Source organism: Periophthalmus magnuspinnatus, chromosome 6, assembly GCF_009829125.3.
Source record: "Periophthalmus magnuspinnatus isolate fPerMag1 chromosome 6, fPerMag1.2.pri, whole genome shotgun sequence".
NCBI lineage: Eukaryota > Metazoa > Chordata > Actinopteri > Gobiiformes > Gobiidae > Periophthalmus > Periophthalmus magnuspinnatus.
This window is the reverse complement of record NC_047131.1, coordinates 1,109,788-1,126,699: the sequence shown is the minus strand read 5'-3', so window position 1 is coordinate 1,126,699 and position 16,912 is coordinate 1,109,788. Positions and strand designations below refer to the sequence as shown.

Here is a 16,912-nt window from a genome sequence, read left to right as displayed (position 1 = left end):
TATCATGATCCCTAGTTAGTTTTATATAGACCTCTGCCCCTGCTGCAATGGCCTCCATAGACCAGCCATGCACAGGTACAAACTGGAGCGCTGCACTCAGGATTCTGGCCTGCAGCTGTTCCTCAGTCTCGTACTCCTCATCCTGCTCTCCATTCTGCTCCTGGAAACTAGAAAAGAACACACAATTGGCACACTTTGCACAGTGAGCATCATGGTTTTGTCCTAAAGGTGGATGACATGCCAAAAAGGATCTTTAGAGCCTAGACCACATTTTTCAGTTTTTATAACAATTCATGACTTAAGAGTCTTTATATTGACTTCGAAAAGGCACTTAACCCAACTTTCTTCTGAAAGTTCAGACTAGACTCAGGCCCCACACACACCCTCTATTCTAAACAATAGAAGGGGTGTGTGGGGAATAATCAGATTATCATATAGCGTACAAATGGCATTGAAAGTGCCAAACAGTGTTAAATTACCTACATGTGCTACACCCAACAACTTCAATGCCTCACCATCCTCCCTATGAATGGCTTTCCACATCCAACAATTGTGGCCACTTTAGAGAAAAAAACTGATAGTCTTATACAATAGAACCAAAACACTTATGTAATGGACAGGTTAGTCATCTTTAGCCAACAGTCAAAATAGAACCTGTGTACCTGCTGCTGGGCCTGTGGCCCTCGTCTGAGGTTTGCTCTGAGACAGCATCCTCCGTTGGAACCTGCTGGAAGTTATGGTGCACATGATGGTTGGCACTGGCTGCAGCAGATGCGGCTTTGTCACATTTGGATTCATCTTGCATTCTCAGAGCTGCACCATGGAACGTGCGCTTCTGGACACACTGTGGAGCCAAAACTGTGCATAAAACATCAAATAATAGAGAATAAGAACCAGGAAAATCTGATTATGTAATTAAAAGTATTACTAAGATAAAACGAAATTGTAAAAGCAAATGACCAATGCCTCTTTTGATTGGGAAGATCATTCACATGTAGGCATAGATGGACACAGTAAGATTTTTTTTTTTTCAATACCAGTACTTACCTGCTTTTTGATACTGTCCTTTTTTGTAAGTGTAAATTAATGGCCAATATTATTAAAAGGCCAAGTTAAACCACATCTAGCGTGATGTGTAACTGCAACTGCAGTGTTGTGCGCGTTCAGTGTGTGCAGGCCTGTACGAGCACAAACCAAACAACTGTCTAAGACGCATTTCTGGCCTTCCTCTCCAGAAACAACTTGGTCAATTTCAATTGTATTTTGATTACATTATGCTAGTAAACTTGTGAATTGCTAATAATCATTAGCTTTCCTTGCAAACAATTGTTACCATGTCACCATGGCTCACATAACTGCAGCTTGCAAACAAGTCACACATTACTTACATAATATTGAAAATTACACTCATGTAATGCAAATAAACTAAATGCATTACGTGCAGTGCATCTGCCAAACCAAACCAAAACACGCTATGTAGCTACACAAATGCAATGACTACCATCAAGATTAGCATGAAATTATAAGTGAGGTACATTAGTTCTCATTTCATAATTAAATTTTACCTTCCCATCAGAAGAAAAGCCAAATGTGTTACTGACAGTTCCATTGGAGGATAACTATAATTACTTTTTTGAAGGATCTTACCCAACACTGTTTCTTATACCCAGTGTAGATCTCAGCTCTCAATTTATCAAATGCAGCTCCAATATTTACTCTTGCCTGACTCCGATGCTGGTCAGACTCCAAGTTTTCCTTTTTTTTGGTCGTACTAGAGAAAACCTTTTTGTGATTTCAGTATTTGATAGTGTTAGGGAAGTGCTGAAGACTGTCTCTTTCTTGATGATGCAGAATCCATCTTCCAACTCTGCTGTTATCGTCACAAAAACCACTGTTTAGTTATGGCAGTGTATCAGGAAGTCAGATCCCATATCTAACCCATATTGCCCTCATATAATTGGCTGTGTAGGCTTATAGACGCACCTGCGAGGGAAAAACTCATTCTGTGCGTCAGGCAATTGCTTAAGCAAGTATAGGAGTGAAATATTGTCATTTTGAGCATTTTAACTTGGGCAATGCACCTTTTAAGAATTTTTTTTTTTAAATATTTACGTTATAACTGTAAAACAAATGTGCATGCAAATAAAGCATGCTTTTTATTTACGCTTTTACTATGTGGTCACCCAAGAAGAGGAGGAGGATTATAGCAAACTTTACACAGACTCGCTTGACTGCATCTTTATGCTGCAAACTCCACACGGGATATTTACTACACCAAATTTACTTATGCTTTCGCTAGGACTGAGGAGGACGATGATTTCGGCTGAGTTTGGTTCATGCTATGCTAAATGTTTGTTTCAACTTTTTGACTGGATGTGGATTATTACGCACTTTGACACCCTGTAAAGGCCCCGCACTGGAGACTTGATGCTTTGTCAGGTTGATACAAGTTGCAGCTCTGCTTGCTGTTTCTTCATCTCTTGTTTTATGGTAAGATGATAAAGTTTGTCTGGACACATGTAGGCCTATGTTAAAACACTGGTGCTGCTTATGCAGAGAGTAGTCGTGATGTGCAAGCACCTGTGCTGCTGATGAATCAGTGCGGCGGAGTTATTGGCTCATTGACACAGGCTTAGACTGTATATATACACTGCCTAGCCAAAAAAAAGTCACCACCTGGATTTAAATAAGCAAATAGGTACAAGCAAATAGGTACGAGCCTCTAGGTACGAGTCAGGTCTAGGTTCAGCAACAGTCTGTGCTCAAAGAATGAGGTCAGCTGACACCTGAATATACTGAATGACCAGGTTATTTCATCAATGGATTTTTTTCTTCCCTGATGGCACGGACATATTCCAAGATGACAATGCCACGATTCATTGGGCTCAAATTGTGAAAGAGTGGTTCAGGGAGACATCATTTTCACACATGGATTGGCCACCACAGAGTCCAGACCATAACCCCATTGAGAATCTTTCTGGAGCTGGAGAAGGCTTTGTGCAGCGATCAGACTCTACCATCATCAATGCAACATCTTGGTGAAAAATGTATGCAACACTGGATGGAAATAAATCTTGTGACATCGCAAAAGCTTATCCAAACAATGCCACTGCGAATGTGTGCTGTAATGAAAGCTAAAGGTGGTCCAACCAAATATTAGTGTGTGACGTATATATATATATATATATATATTTTTTTTTTTTTTGGTGCTGACTTTTTTCTGGCCAGTCAGTAAAGATTATGACTATATGGTCTATGCATGTAGCAATACAGTTTCAATAGGTGATTTAAACTAACCATTCGAAATTAACGCAACTGTCTGCCAGCAAATCATGAATTAAATTGTTTTGTAGTTTCATTGTTATAATAACTTTCAGTCCAGTTATAGCTCCACGTTGGCATTCTGTTAGGTTTGAATTGAATGAGGCAATTTTGCAGCAAAAAGACAGCAGCCTGCAAGAAGTCTCCTGGTCTCTCACTCAGACAGACTTACGACTGCGGAATGACACAAGTTTGTATTATTCCACGGTGCCCTTCATTATCACCTTTTGCTCTCAGTGCTGTATTTGAGCCAAGGTCTGGGTAAACTACAACCGCACGGGCACGTTTTCAGCGCACTGTCTATAACAGGAACACACAGTGATCTCTTCGTACCTCTAGGCCGTTCCCGGAGTGCCCTTCCGGCTCCGTGTCCTGCTCTCAAAGCTCGGACCAGTGCCGCCATGACAGCTGCTCTCCTACTTCTGCGTATTTACTGCGCAACCATCTGCGCAGCACGTATTTGCGCATGCCAAATATAGACCGTGGTTCATACCATAAATCCATGATATAAACCAACACAACAAACAAGGTTGTAATCAGTCAACGCAATTTATATATATATATATATATATATATATATATATATATATATATATATATATATATATATATATATATATATATATATATATATATATATATATATATATATATATATATATATATATATATTATATTATATATATATATATATTATTATATTATATATATTATATATATTATATTATTATATTATTATATTATTTATTTATTTATTTATTTATTTATTTATTTAAAATACATATTTCCAGCAGCCCGGTGTTAGGTTTCTCGTCTTGCCCACAAAAATCAGTTCTTAAGATTTGGATTTATTTTGAAAATCCCAACCGGAAGCGAGTTCACTATTTTCATTGGACAACACGGAAGCGTACCCTAAACTCGAAACGATGGACGCTTGTAAAGGTACTGTTCCATGTCCAATGTTTGAACAGATATTAAAAATAGTTATATACTTGGTCTATTGCTTATATGTCCGCGTAAAGGATTGGGTTTGATGACAGAGGACGCCTGGCTGAGGTGACCGGACCGCAGCACCGGCGCATCTGCGTTACGTCATTTTACTAGAAATATACTCGCATCATAAACCCAAAGTTGATTTCCATTTAGGCTTGGAGAGGGACACTAACTACCCTAACGCTGTAGTTTATAGAGACTAATTTTGACTAAGAACATGGTCATCCAGCCCCACACGTTGACGAGAGTTCTGAAGTACTGCGGACGGTCTTAACCTCTGCATACGCCACATTTCCATCAGATATGATCAACGTCCAGACATGTGGTCAAGTAAACATCATTTATAGCTTAGGTTAGCTTATCTTAGTCTAGCCTATATCCTATTTTATTACATACAGCCTGTCTTTACAATCGGACGTGTCATTTGTGACATTGTGTAACAAGTTGGTCTTTAAATACTGTAAGTACTGTCCAAATACTTGAATCACGATATAAAAAATCTCTAAAGGCATTTGATAGTAAAGCACTTTCATTCCATGTTTGTAATATTTTAAATAAGTACCATCTTTATCTTTTAAAGGGCCCATATTACGCGATTTTCTGACCTATGTTATTATGTTGTTTCCTCAGCAAAACAGACCTGGAGTTGTGTTTTGTTTCATTCACACGTGTTTAACATAAAAGCCCTGCATATTTTGCCTGAGTTCTATTCTTAAATAGAAAACACTGTGTTCCACCTTGGATGTCATTTGGATGATTTAAGCCTTGAAGTTGCCTATCTACCTACCGAACAAAAGATAAAAGGAGCTGTTAACTTGAAAACTACAACTGGAAACACAAAGTGGAACAGAGCATTTTGAGCTTTGAGAAATCCTCTATCATTAGTCCATCTACTTCTCCAAACATGTGTGAATGAGACAAAACACAACTCGGGGTATGTTTTTCAGGAGGCAACAACATTCTAACATGAAGTTAAAGTTAAGTTAACATGAAGCTAAAGTTTTTTAACAGTTCTTTGTGTGTATTAACTTTGTATTTAGGTCCTAGTCCCTACAGGGGATATGGCCTCTTGCTTTCCCAACAATGAGTGCATGGGCTTCGCACGCAACTTCATCCTCTCCTTTGTCCCCTGCCTTGACTACAGTATCCAAGCAACCCATGCTGTAGGCATGGAATATGCATATTTGTTCTTGCTAACATGTCATTGTCAAACACACTCCTGGCATCAAGCACTATCCAAGCACCCATGCCACAGGCACAGGCCATATTTATACCTGCTAACCTGCTAAAATGAATGGAAGTCAGTGGGAGTCAATGGGTGACCCCGACAAGATGGCAATCCTGACGTAAAGTTTGTGGTAGAGCCTCAAATTTCGGTACAGACATTTGTCACATTTTCCCTCAGGATCATTTTCATCCGTTGTCCCAAAATCTGGAGTCACAAAAGGGCCAAAATAGAAATTGCACACTACACTCATTGCACACTTCCCATTATTGCACAATCCAAAATATTGCACATTAGACTCAATCAGACCCATGTCATATCTTACTGGGTTGCCATGGCGATGCACATAAGACCCCATGTCATCCTAATGGAAAAATGTCCTAATTTGCCAAAATTTCAAACTAATATAACAACTTATTAGATAGATATTTATATATATATATATATATATATATATATATATATATATATATATTATTTTATATTTATATTTATATATATATTAGATTGGTAGCTATATTATGGCATATTTTGCATTTATTCCAATGCAGATGTTTTTTTCATTCATGTTCATATGCATTGTCCCTGTTAAATAAACAAACAAACAAATAAAAAAGGAACTAAAGGAAACAGAGAGCCTTCCGTTTTGTGTGGGATCACTGATGTTTTTATTGCATTATCATCACCCTTTTTATTTTATTGTACACCGGGCTGTAATTTGTTTTACTCGCATAACTTTGCGTTTCCTGTAGCTCAGCTGCTATCTCTTATTTGGTGAGAATTCATCACAATTTATTGTTCATATTTTTGAACGAATGAGCCCAGCATGTAGTGCCTTTTTAAAACCATGAGATAGCGCTACAATGCATAAACACAACACAATGTCATTGTGTCAATACAGGAGGGGAATGTGACACATACTCAGTGGCCAGTGAATGTCACATTCTTTTACATGCCTAATGCTGTTAAAGTGTTTTCCTCTCCATTAAAAACACAAACAAAGAAAAAAATAGAAAGAAAGAGAACCTTTATTTGTTTTATAATGGAGGAATTTCCATGTTGCAACACAGACTACAAGAACAGCAGGAGAATTAAAAATAATATATTGAAGATTTAAAAAAATATATATATATTATATATATATATATATATATATATACACACACACACACAAAATGTACTTAAATCTAACCATTTAAACATAAACACAGTCATTTATTTTCTCTGCAGCAAATGTGGCAGGAGTTGGCCTTAAACTCGGCGACAGGGTCCTACTGGTTTGGACACAGCCTTCAGACCCAGAAGTCTTGAGGACGATGGCAGCTGACGTGCAGGCCTCTGTCGGCACCCAGGGAAAGGTGTCAGTGGAAAATGCAGAAAGACTTCTTTTATGTGAGTCAAGTCAAATGAATTAGTTCTACCAGGGCTAATTAGTTTGGTCAAATTACAAGATTTGATTCCATAATTAAAAAGAGATGTATAGTTTGACACTGATCTCCCTGCTCTGTATAGCTTCTCATGTGGCGTCGTCTTTTGACTGGGTTCTCTCGTATTCAGTGTCTGATTCCTCCTTCAGTCACAGTGCAGATGGCCTCTCAGAGATGGCCCGAGTGCTTAGGCCTGGGGGAAAGCTGCTTCTAGAGGGGCCTATGACAAGTAATTAATTGAAAACATATCTTTCTAGGAAGTTTCTGGTTTAGATTAATTGATGCTCTTGTTTTTAGGTTCAGAAAGGGAGAAGCTGGAGTCAGCTCTGAAATTGTCTGGCTTTGTTTCAATCACAGAGGTCAGTGCTGGCACAAAGGTAAGGGGTATTAACATGAAATCCTCTCTTAGAATGTCTGTCACATCCACTTTGTCTTTGGGAAAGGTTCATCCTGTCTTCAGTTTTAAACTTGGCATTGGAGATTCTTTTAGTCATGTTTTAGGTACTTCCTGTAGCCTTCCTCAGAAGCATCACATGATGATGTTGTGATGTGTCTTATCTGCTGGTCTTATCTGCAGTAGGGGAAGCTTACACTTCCTGCTAATGTGATGCCCTCTCCAGGACTGCATCCCATGTGAATATGACAGAATAGAACCAGAACACAAATGCGATGTAATATATGGATAGGGATGGGAAATATACGATAATAACGCTAATCGCAATAAAAAAGGTCCGCAATGTTTAAATGTTAGTTCTGGTGTTTGTCCACAAGTGCACCTCTGTTATAGCAATGACACTTTTTAGCTTCTGTGCCTATTCTGAATTGGGGATGGTTCTTCACCTCATGGTGACCATCATGGCTCATGGACAGTGGATCTGGAAACAGTGACAGTGCACATCTATATCCTCAGTTCAAGGTTAATAATTATCATGATAACATTGTTAATCGCAATTATTTTGGTCACAATAATCATGTTGTATAAATTTTAACATCATCCCATCCCTATATATGGGATAACCATATCTAGTGAAACAGTAGGACCATTTGGAATATGGACAAAAGAGACTCCAAAAGAGTGTGAAAGGGCCAACAGATAAACAATACACATCACTACACTATCACTTCTGAGGAGATACAGGAAGGAGCTGAAACATGGAAAGCAGATAAACAAATCTACAGTTTGACAAAAAGAATTGCTAAGATCTGGTGGTTTACCTCAGTAAGTTTGAGTCTTAAAAAGACTCAAGGCAAAACACTGCTGGCAAAACATGTTTCTTTTATATTCAGAAGTTTTCGCTCCAAACCTATTATCTCAAACTGCATATATTAACATGCAATTATTATTGTGCTTGTAGTACACAGGCCATGAAAAAAAAGTTTTAACGGTGAAACTTTTGAAACTTTCACGTTGAAAAAACTGTCACCCAGCCCTAATTGTTACTGTGCATGTCCAGGTGAGTCCAGTGGAGCAGAGTGCTGCAGTTCAAAGTGCTCTTGGCACAAACCCACTGGGAAGGACATGCTTGTCTGCCTCAAAACCCAACTTTGAGGTGGGCTCTTCAACCCAGATAAGATTGTCATTTGGAAAGACAACAAAAAAGCCTGGTATGACTTTATAGCTACTAACTCCTTGTGTCTTTGGTTTGTTGTGTATGAAGTATGTTTGTAATCTATTATTTTTTAGAGAAAGCAGCTCTGGATTCCAACACTGTCAAGATGTGGATGCTGTCTGCCAATGACATGGCAGATGATGAAGTGGTGAGATTATACAAGGCTCTATCGGTCACACTGACACTGGCACTTAAAGTGCAGTGAAGAGAGGCCTCACAGGTCACACTCACTGACTCTTTTTGCAGGATCTATTAGATTCTGATGCTTTGCTGGATGAAGAAGATCTAAAGAAGCCAGAGCCAACATTGCTCAAAGTGGCCACCTGTGGAGAAGGAACCAGCAAGAAGAAGAAGGCCTGCAAGAACTGGTAAGGAGGCTAGTTTTCCAGGAGTTTCCATCAAATCATAGCCAGGAATAGTAAAATAATATTTGATTATAGTAAACTACCGGTACTGTTCATAGAAATGGTGAATTGCCAGCCAGAGTTTGAGTTTACTAGAATCTGCTTTGTCTATCTGTTAGCACATGTGGACTGGCCGAGGAGCTAGACCAGGAAAGCAAGGGAAAACAAAGCAGTAATCTACCAAAGTCTGCATGCGGAAGTGTGAGTATATCAGCCCATCTACTGAGTATTTTTGCTACAATCAATATATTAACAATGTCATTGCTTGAATGTGATAAGATTTGTTGTCTTTTTTCCCTCACTTTGTTCTTCCCACATCAGTGCTACCTCGGAGATGCTTTTCGCTGCGCAAGCTGCCCATATTTGGGCATGCCAGCTTTCAAACCAGGAGAGAAAATCCTGCTGGATAGTAATATTCTCACGGACGCTTAAGTAGTTTCCTCCAAACCTTACATTCCTGTCTGTTTTTAAATCTCTTGACTTTGTGAAATATCTATCAATATGGCCATTAAACAATTAAGCACATTAACTGTCTTTTTGATTCAGCCTTATACATTTTGTCCTGGCAATATTGATGAATTTGCGATTTAGCCAAAAGACAAATTATTTATAAAAAGTATTGTTATGGATATAAATTTCACTGACATCGCTCTTTTTCAAAATACTCAAAACTACTCTTACAGCTACCCCTGTTGACGGCTGCTATAAATCTAAACATTTAATAGTGCACAAAGTTAGGCTAAAGGTATGAAGTATTCCTCTACAATGGTAATAGGCATATGTTCAACTGAAAATCCACTGGGAAACTACTTGGATGTGGGTGGAGAGCCACTGGTAGACCCTTGATGAAATCATAACCATATTATATTCCAGATTATACCCAGATTACAACCATAAATAATTTATGTAATTAAAGTACAAGTGACTCATTTGTGCTAAGAATAAGTCTACATGCAAGTCAGAGGAACCGCAATAGGAGCGGTGTACACACCAAACTATGCCAGTCTATACATGGGACATTTGGATACCATGATGCAAACTCATACAACAGACAATATTAAACTACATATAACATAGTATACTACATATAAAGTAGTATAAAATACATATGCACAGATCAGCTTCTTTTTTTTTTTTTTTGAAGGTATAGTCTGCAGACCTCCAACACTAAAAGACCATCTGGCACTAGCCTTTACTTAAAATGTCCTTAGTAGCAAGAATTAACTGTGTCAAAATGAATGTTTTGCCTCGCTTTTTGTACTTATTCCATTGCATTCCCCTTTTCCTGCACAGCTCTTCTCTCAGGTAGAATCACTTGTGTCTGAATTCCTTTCGGATAAGAAAGTTTCTCAACTTTCTAAGCAATACCTACAGAGACCTAAACTATTGGGAGGAATGGCTTTACCAAGTTTCAGGTATTATTACAGGGCCTCCAATATAAGACTTTTTAAATATTGCCTTCAATCCAAAATGGTTTTCCCTTTGGATTGGTTAGTCATGAAGTATTTTGTAAAACTAGAGCCTCATTTTTTTCCTTGCCTCACGGGAAAAGATGGTTAACTTTATTTTTATTTATTTATTTTTTTTGCTTTTTTGCGTGTGTCATTTTGTTACAAAAGGAGACTGCTGAATACCTTTTTACTTTTTTATGGTTTGTGATGTAACATATTTTTTGTATAATTTCTGTGTAAGTCAAATAAACAAATTTTGAAAAAAAGTCACATTCAAGTGATAGTAACTGTAAAGGTCAAGTTAACTCTTCTATACTTAACATACAGTCTGTGATGCTTAATAGCAAGTTTAACATGCTTTTATTTTTGAAAACTCCCTGTGTGAGCAGAAGTAACACAAAGTCAAACACAAATTTTCTTGATATACAGAAAAGACACTAAGGAAAGACAATTACAGTTAAAGCTGAAAAACTATGGTGAAAATTTACAAAAATCTCAAAGATAGCAACAATCGATAGGAGAACAAGGCTTGTTTTATTTATTACTGTGTATCTGAGCAACTTGCTGCCACATACACATGAATGGGATTCTGAGCGGCAGTTGCCACTTACTGTCCTATCTGCCCGGGCCTTAACTATGCAAATTATTTTTCTTAGTTTTTAAATGGAAAATACTAAATAAAAAAACTGGTGAAGCTCAGCGCTTCCTGGGACCTCACAGGCAGAGAACCGTGCTGCTGGGCTGCTGCAAACCAGCTCCACAATCCAAGTAATATCTAATCAACAGGTCAGCATCCTTTACATCTGAAGGATTGGACAATGTTTTGAAGACCTAAGTAATAATAATAATACAAATTTTTATTTATATTGCACTTTACATTTCAGAGAAATCTCAGAGTGCTACAGACACAGAAGAAACATATAAAAACATTATAAATCAGAGAAAATAATAAACATATAAAAAGACATTACAATTTAATTTACATTTACAGACATTAAAATAATTAATAGCAGTAAAAAACAAAAAGTCATAAAACTTGATAAGACTTTTTAAACTTAAGTACATTTATTGTGCAAATATTTTGAACTTGCTGTGACATATCTTGGACTTAACCAGTGGATTAACTACCAGAGAGCAGGCCCCAAACCAAGCCTGCTTCTAAAAAAAAAAACAAATCAAAACAAACATTCAAACCAACAATGGCTAATAAAAACTGGCAGAAGGTGTTGAAGACATAAAGAAATCTTTGGATTTTATGTCCCAGGAAATAACCAAAGTGGCAAAACAACAACCAACCCTGAAGGAACTAACAGATGAAATTAAACAACTGAAGACACTGATACAAGAAAAGGACAAGAAAACTGAACATTTAGAATCACAGTTTTTTTTGTTTGTTTTTTTAAAAAAAATTTTATTAGGACAATACATATTAATCAATGCGGAGTTAGCACTGGAGCTAAATTTGGAACAATATTCTAGAATGGAGGATCTTTTGATTTCAGGTCTTGGAATCCAACGCTCCTATGCCCAGGCTGCAGCAGGAGAAGGTAAACTGCTAACTCCCATCCAAAGTCCTGGTTTGTCTCCCCTAGAACATCAAGTCATAAAGTTCTTTGAAAGCAAAGATATCCCAATAGACAGCAAGAACATTGCGGCATGTCATACACTGCCGCAGAGAAATGATAAAAAGCCTAACATTATCATTCGCTTTGCCAATCGAAAGAACAAAATGGAGGTGCTGAAGAATGCCAGAAAATTGAAAGGTACAGGTGTTTATGTGAATGAACACTTTACCAAAAGAAATGCTGAAATAGCAAGACAAGCAAGAATGTTAAAGAAAGAAAAGAAGATTCAAGACACCTGGACGAGAAACTGCAAAATTATGATCAAGCTGAATGGACCCCCTGAACAGGCCCAGGTGATTGTCATAAAGGGCGTCAAAGAGCTTGAACAATACAAATGATACAATTTAGAAATGGATAAATTAAAATGAGAAGATGGGACAATGACAAGGATTTGGATTTATTATGCATCCAGATGGACTTAATCCAACTACAGCAAAGTAAGAATGGATTCAGATTATTTGAACTATGAATATTTTCAGTTAAAATCATGTGTCTATACAGAGTATAAACCTCAAGACATACAGAATGACCTCGATCCAGAGAATAACTTTTATACAAAAATAAAAAAAAACACATGTGAATATTACACAGAGGACCAATTTGAGTCGCAAATAAGTACAAACGATTCATTATCTGTTATACATTTTAACTGTAGAAGCCTAAATGCAATTTTTTCTAAAATTCTACACTGCTTGAAACAAACAAAAAAACAATTCTCTGCTATAGCAATTTCCGAGACATGGTTGTTTGAGGATCAATGCTCCCAGTTTCAGATTGAAGGATATAACATGTTTTTCATAAGTATAACCTTTCAAAAAGGTGGTGGTGTAGCTTTATATGTTGGTAAAATTTTGAAAAGATAGTGAAAGACATGTGCTTAGTCATTGATAAAATTACAGTAATTTCTACTGTTTTTCTTACAGTAGAAAAACAGTAGAAATTGAAACTGAAAAATCAAAAAACATTATATTAAGTTGTATATATAGAAAGCCTGGCTCATGTATTGATACATTTAGGGGAAAAGTGTATGATCTATATGAAGGTTTAAATGACAGGAAAATGTTTTTTGTTTGTGGGGATCTTAATATTGATTTATTGAATCCTTTATAACAAACTGCAATTACTGAATTCATAAATACAATGTACAGCTTGTGTTTATATCCGTCGATAACAAAACCAACTTGAATAACAAGAAATAGTGCAACACGGATTGACAATATATTCACTGACATTATAGAAAGTAAAATAACAAGTTGACTTTTAATAAATGATATATCAGATCATCTACCAATATTTACAGTCAAAAAGAAGGCCACAAAAATGCACAAAATGTCAAAATATACAGACAAAAAACTCACGAAACATTCAGTCAATGTAAACGTGATTTAATGGAGCAAAATTGGGACAGTGTGTATGTAGATAATGTAAATACAGCATATGAGGTTTTTCTGAAAACCGTTTGCCCTGTTTATGAAAAAAAAATTGTCCTTAAGTTAGTAGAGCAACTTTCTAACAAATTTGTTGGGAAGCCTTGGATGAGGTATTCAAAAAGCATGCAAGAAAAAAATTAACTACCTTTAAAAAAAACGAACAATTGAGGCAGAGGTTACCTATAAAACATACAAGAATAAATTAATAAGTATTATGAGATTAAGGAAAAAAGAATACTATTGTTCAATTTTGGAAAAAAACAAAAATGATTTAAAAAATACTTGGAATGTTTTAAATAAATTAATTTTAGAAAGGGCAAATGGAATGTTAACTTTCCTACTCACTTCTTGACAAATGACAGACATCTCCTCAGTCAGCTCAAGGAAATTGCAAATGAATTTAATAATTACTTTAGTAACATTGGTTCTAAATTGGCAAAAGATATTCCGGAATCCAACCAAGAGAATAATATAATCAGTAGAATAGCTAAGCAGGATAAAACAATATTCTTACAAGGTACAGATGAAAGTGAAATATGTACAAATGTCAAACAAAGTAAGAACAAAAACTCAACAGACTGGAATTGACTGGACATGTGTGTGTTGAAAGAAACCATTGAATATATAGTTAAACCAGTCACCTATATTTTTAATTTGTCTTTGCAGTCGGGTGTATTCCCAGAATGAATGAAGACGGCAAAGGTTATCCCTATTTACAAGTCTGGTGATCAACGTGACCTTACAAACTATAGACCTATTTCTCTATTGTCTCATTTTGCAAAAATTATGGAGAAATTATTCCATAAAAGATTATATAATTACCTCGAAAAACGTAATATACTCTGTGAACAACAATATGGCTTCAGACCAAATAGAACCACTACCTTGGCATTAATAGATCTAGTCGAAAACATATCTAATGCAATAGATAATAAACAATACCCCATTGGAGTGTTTCTAAATTTAACTAAAGTGTTTGATACAGTCAATCATGATCTACTACTCAGGAAACTGTACAGATATGGTATTAGGGGTGTGGCTTTCTCTTGGATCAAAAGTTAGTTATAGAAAATAGATCACAATATGTCCATATAAATGGAGTGGATTCAGAGCTTCAAACAGTGACCTGTGGCGTCCCCCAGGGGTCAGTGTTGAGCCCCTTGCTCTTTATCCTTTATATTAATGATATATGTTTGGTTTCAAAAGCTTTGCATCTTATATTATTTGCACACAATACAAATATAATACACTGTGGCAATGATTTAGAAACAGTAATTGCGGAGCTAAAAAAATAAAAATAAAAATGCTGAAAAGCTGGTTTGACTCAAACAAATTAACTTTAAATCTAAAGAAAACTAAATTCATAGTATTTACAAATCGCCGAATAAATGTGAACAGGAATCTTATTATTCATAACACAGTAATAGAGCAAATAAATCAAATTAAATTTCTAGGAATAATAATCCAAAATAACCTAAATTGGAAAAGCCACATACAATTTATAAAGACAAAATTATGTAAATCTTTAGCAATTATATCAAAAGTAAAAGAATGTTTGAACAAAAAAACATTGTTAATTTTGTATATTTCATTGATACTGCCCTACATGACCTACTGTGTGGAGGTGTGGGGAAACACATATCAAACAAATACCATTCATATTGCAGTTATCCAAAAACGAGCAATGCGAATAGTGAACAAAGCCTCCTATAGGGCTCATACAAATGAACTGTTTATCCAAAAAAAAAAACACACAATGAAATTCAAGGACCTGGTAGATTATAGAACTGCACAATTTATGTATAAAATTAAGAGTAAACAATTACCATTTCATATCCAAGATCTGTTTAAAAATCGAGATTGTGCTTATAATCTTCAAGCGCATGATGTATTTAAAAATCCAAGTGTCAGAACAAATGTAAAACAGCACTGCATTTCAACTGTTGGAGTAAATGTTTGGAACAGTTTAGATGATGTTGAAGATTGCAAAACCTTGAGCCTTGAACCTTGAGTTTTAAAAGTTTGTACAAAAAGAAAATCATAAACTCATAGGCTGAATGCTGAATTATGCTTTCTTGTTTCTTGTTTTTTATTTTTGTTTATATTGTATACACTGTTGAATACAGCAGCTCTTTATGTTTAGTACAAAAGGTGTAGGCATCATAAGCTTAGGCTTCTGCCTATTTCCTTTTCAGGCTTTATGTACTTTGATTTGCTTTTGTGGACTTAAGACAGAAATGTCTGAAACAAATAAAGATGATGATGATGATGATGATGGATACTGTACAGCCACAGCAAAAGCTGAAGAAGGTGAAGAAGTTTGGGCATGAGATTGTGTTTGATCGTGTATGCTCCCCCAGTCTGTGGGCTTGTCTACCCTTATTTAACATTGAGCAGTAGGAGGTGGTAGGCTCACTTGGAGGCTTCTCAGCTGCGCCGCGGATCTCGCTCTCACACATTGTTTATTTATTTATATATTTATTTGACAGGGACAATGCAAGCAGACATAGTTACAAAATGAACATTGCAGCTGATGTGATGCATATAGAGTTTATAGCAAGAGCTCATTTTCAACTCCCGTCCCTGGTTGGGCTTCTCCACAATTCACCAATATGCAAAGTATATTAAAACACCTGCCCCTTAAAATAGTTACATCAGTGCCCAAAAATACATTCAACACACGTTCTCACACGTTCTCTCACTCACCAACTGTCGTACTACTTATTTACAAGTGGGTACAGTTTTGACTCATTTTCAGCCAGTTCTTAACCCTATAGGTGAACATTTTCAACTCAGAAATGTTTTTATTTCAGTGGGCAGTGAGTTCCACAGTTTGCAGCTCTGATATGAAAAGGCAGACTGTCCAAAAGAGGTTCTGCGTTGTGGGATTGTACAGTTCTTGTTTATGGTGCCTCTTGTCACTCTGGTGCTGTTTAGTCTTTGTATAAATGTACTGAGTGATTCTGGGGCCACGTTATGAATACACTTAAAACATAATTTAAGAAAACATAAACTAGTAAAACTTTCAAAACTTAATAGATTATATTTTTTAAGGATGTGACAATGATGAAAACGGATTGGCTTTCGATCCATAATTTTGATTGCTTGGTTGTACAAAGAACCAATGTGCTTTGTGTCTGAGGGAGATGCCTGGGCCCATGTGTCATGCAGTAGGAGATATGAGAAAAAATCATACCATGCATGTACAGCAGGGCTGCCTGATTTGGAATATATTGCCTTATCAATTTAAAACAATTTAGATTTCTTTGTATTGTTTTGGCTATACTCTTAACATGCTTATCTAATTTTAGTTGGGGGTCTAGGACCAAGCCAAGATATTTAAAATCGTTAGCTACTTGTATTTTATCATTTTGCAAATTTATTTGAAATCTTTGGTCTACATTTATTTTTTTAATAATAAAAGAC

The 16,912-nt window shown here is 36.2% G+C and overlaps 2 protein-coding genes across 3 annotated transcripts in view; one reads left to right on the top strand and one right to left on the bottom strand.

The window, feature by feature from the left end:
- Window positions 1-3,753, bottom strand: part of LOC129456326 (ubiquinone biosynthesis protein COQ9, mitochondrial-like) — a 4,217-nt gene extending 464 nt beyond the window's left edge. Inside the window, exons 1-3 of the mRNA XM_055222538.1 lie at window positions 3,655-3,753; window positions 663-858; window positions 32-167 (exon numbers count right to left, since the gene is read on the bottom strand). Of these exons, the coding sequence (XP_055078513.1) occupies window positions 32-167; window positions 663-858; window positions 3,655-3,724 (402 nt within the window). The 5' untranslated portion in view covers window positions 3,725-3,753. The remainder of the gene's footprint in view (window positions 1-31; window positions 168-662; window positions 859-3,654) is intronic.
- A 448-nt stretch (window positions 3,754-4,201) lies between these two features.
- Window positions 4,202-10,505, top strand: ciapin1 (cytokine induced apoptosis inhibitor 1). 2 transcript variants are annotated; one of them, XM_033967936.2, is made up of 9 exons: window positions 4,202-4,263; window positions 6,770-6,931; window positions 7,052-7,195; window positions 7,264-7,325; window positions 8,421-8,571; window positions 8,651-8,724; window positions 8,823-8,944; window positions 9,100-9,181; window positions 9,302-10,505. In XM_033967936.2, the coding sequence occupies exons 1-9, from the start codon at window positions 4,248-4,250 to the stop codon at window positions 9,410-9,412; spliced, it is 924 nt and encodes a 307-aa protein (XP_033823827.1). In that variant the 5' UTR covers window positions 4,202-4,247; the 3' UTR covers window positions 9,413-10,505. The 2 variants fall into 2 exon arrangements, with proteins under 2 accessions (XP_033823827.1, XP_033823826.1); XM_033967935.2 differs by having other exon boundaries at window positions 7,264-7,343; window positions 9,302-9,516.
- The last annotated feature ends 6,407 nt before the right edge of the window (window positions 10,506-16,912 follow it).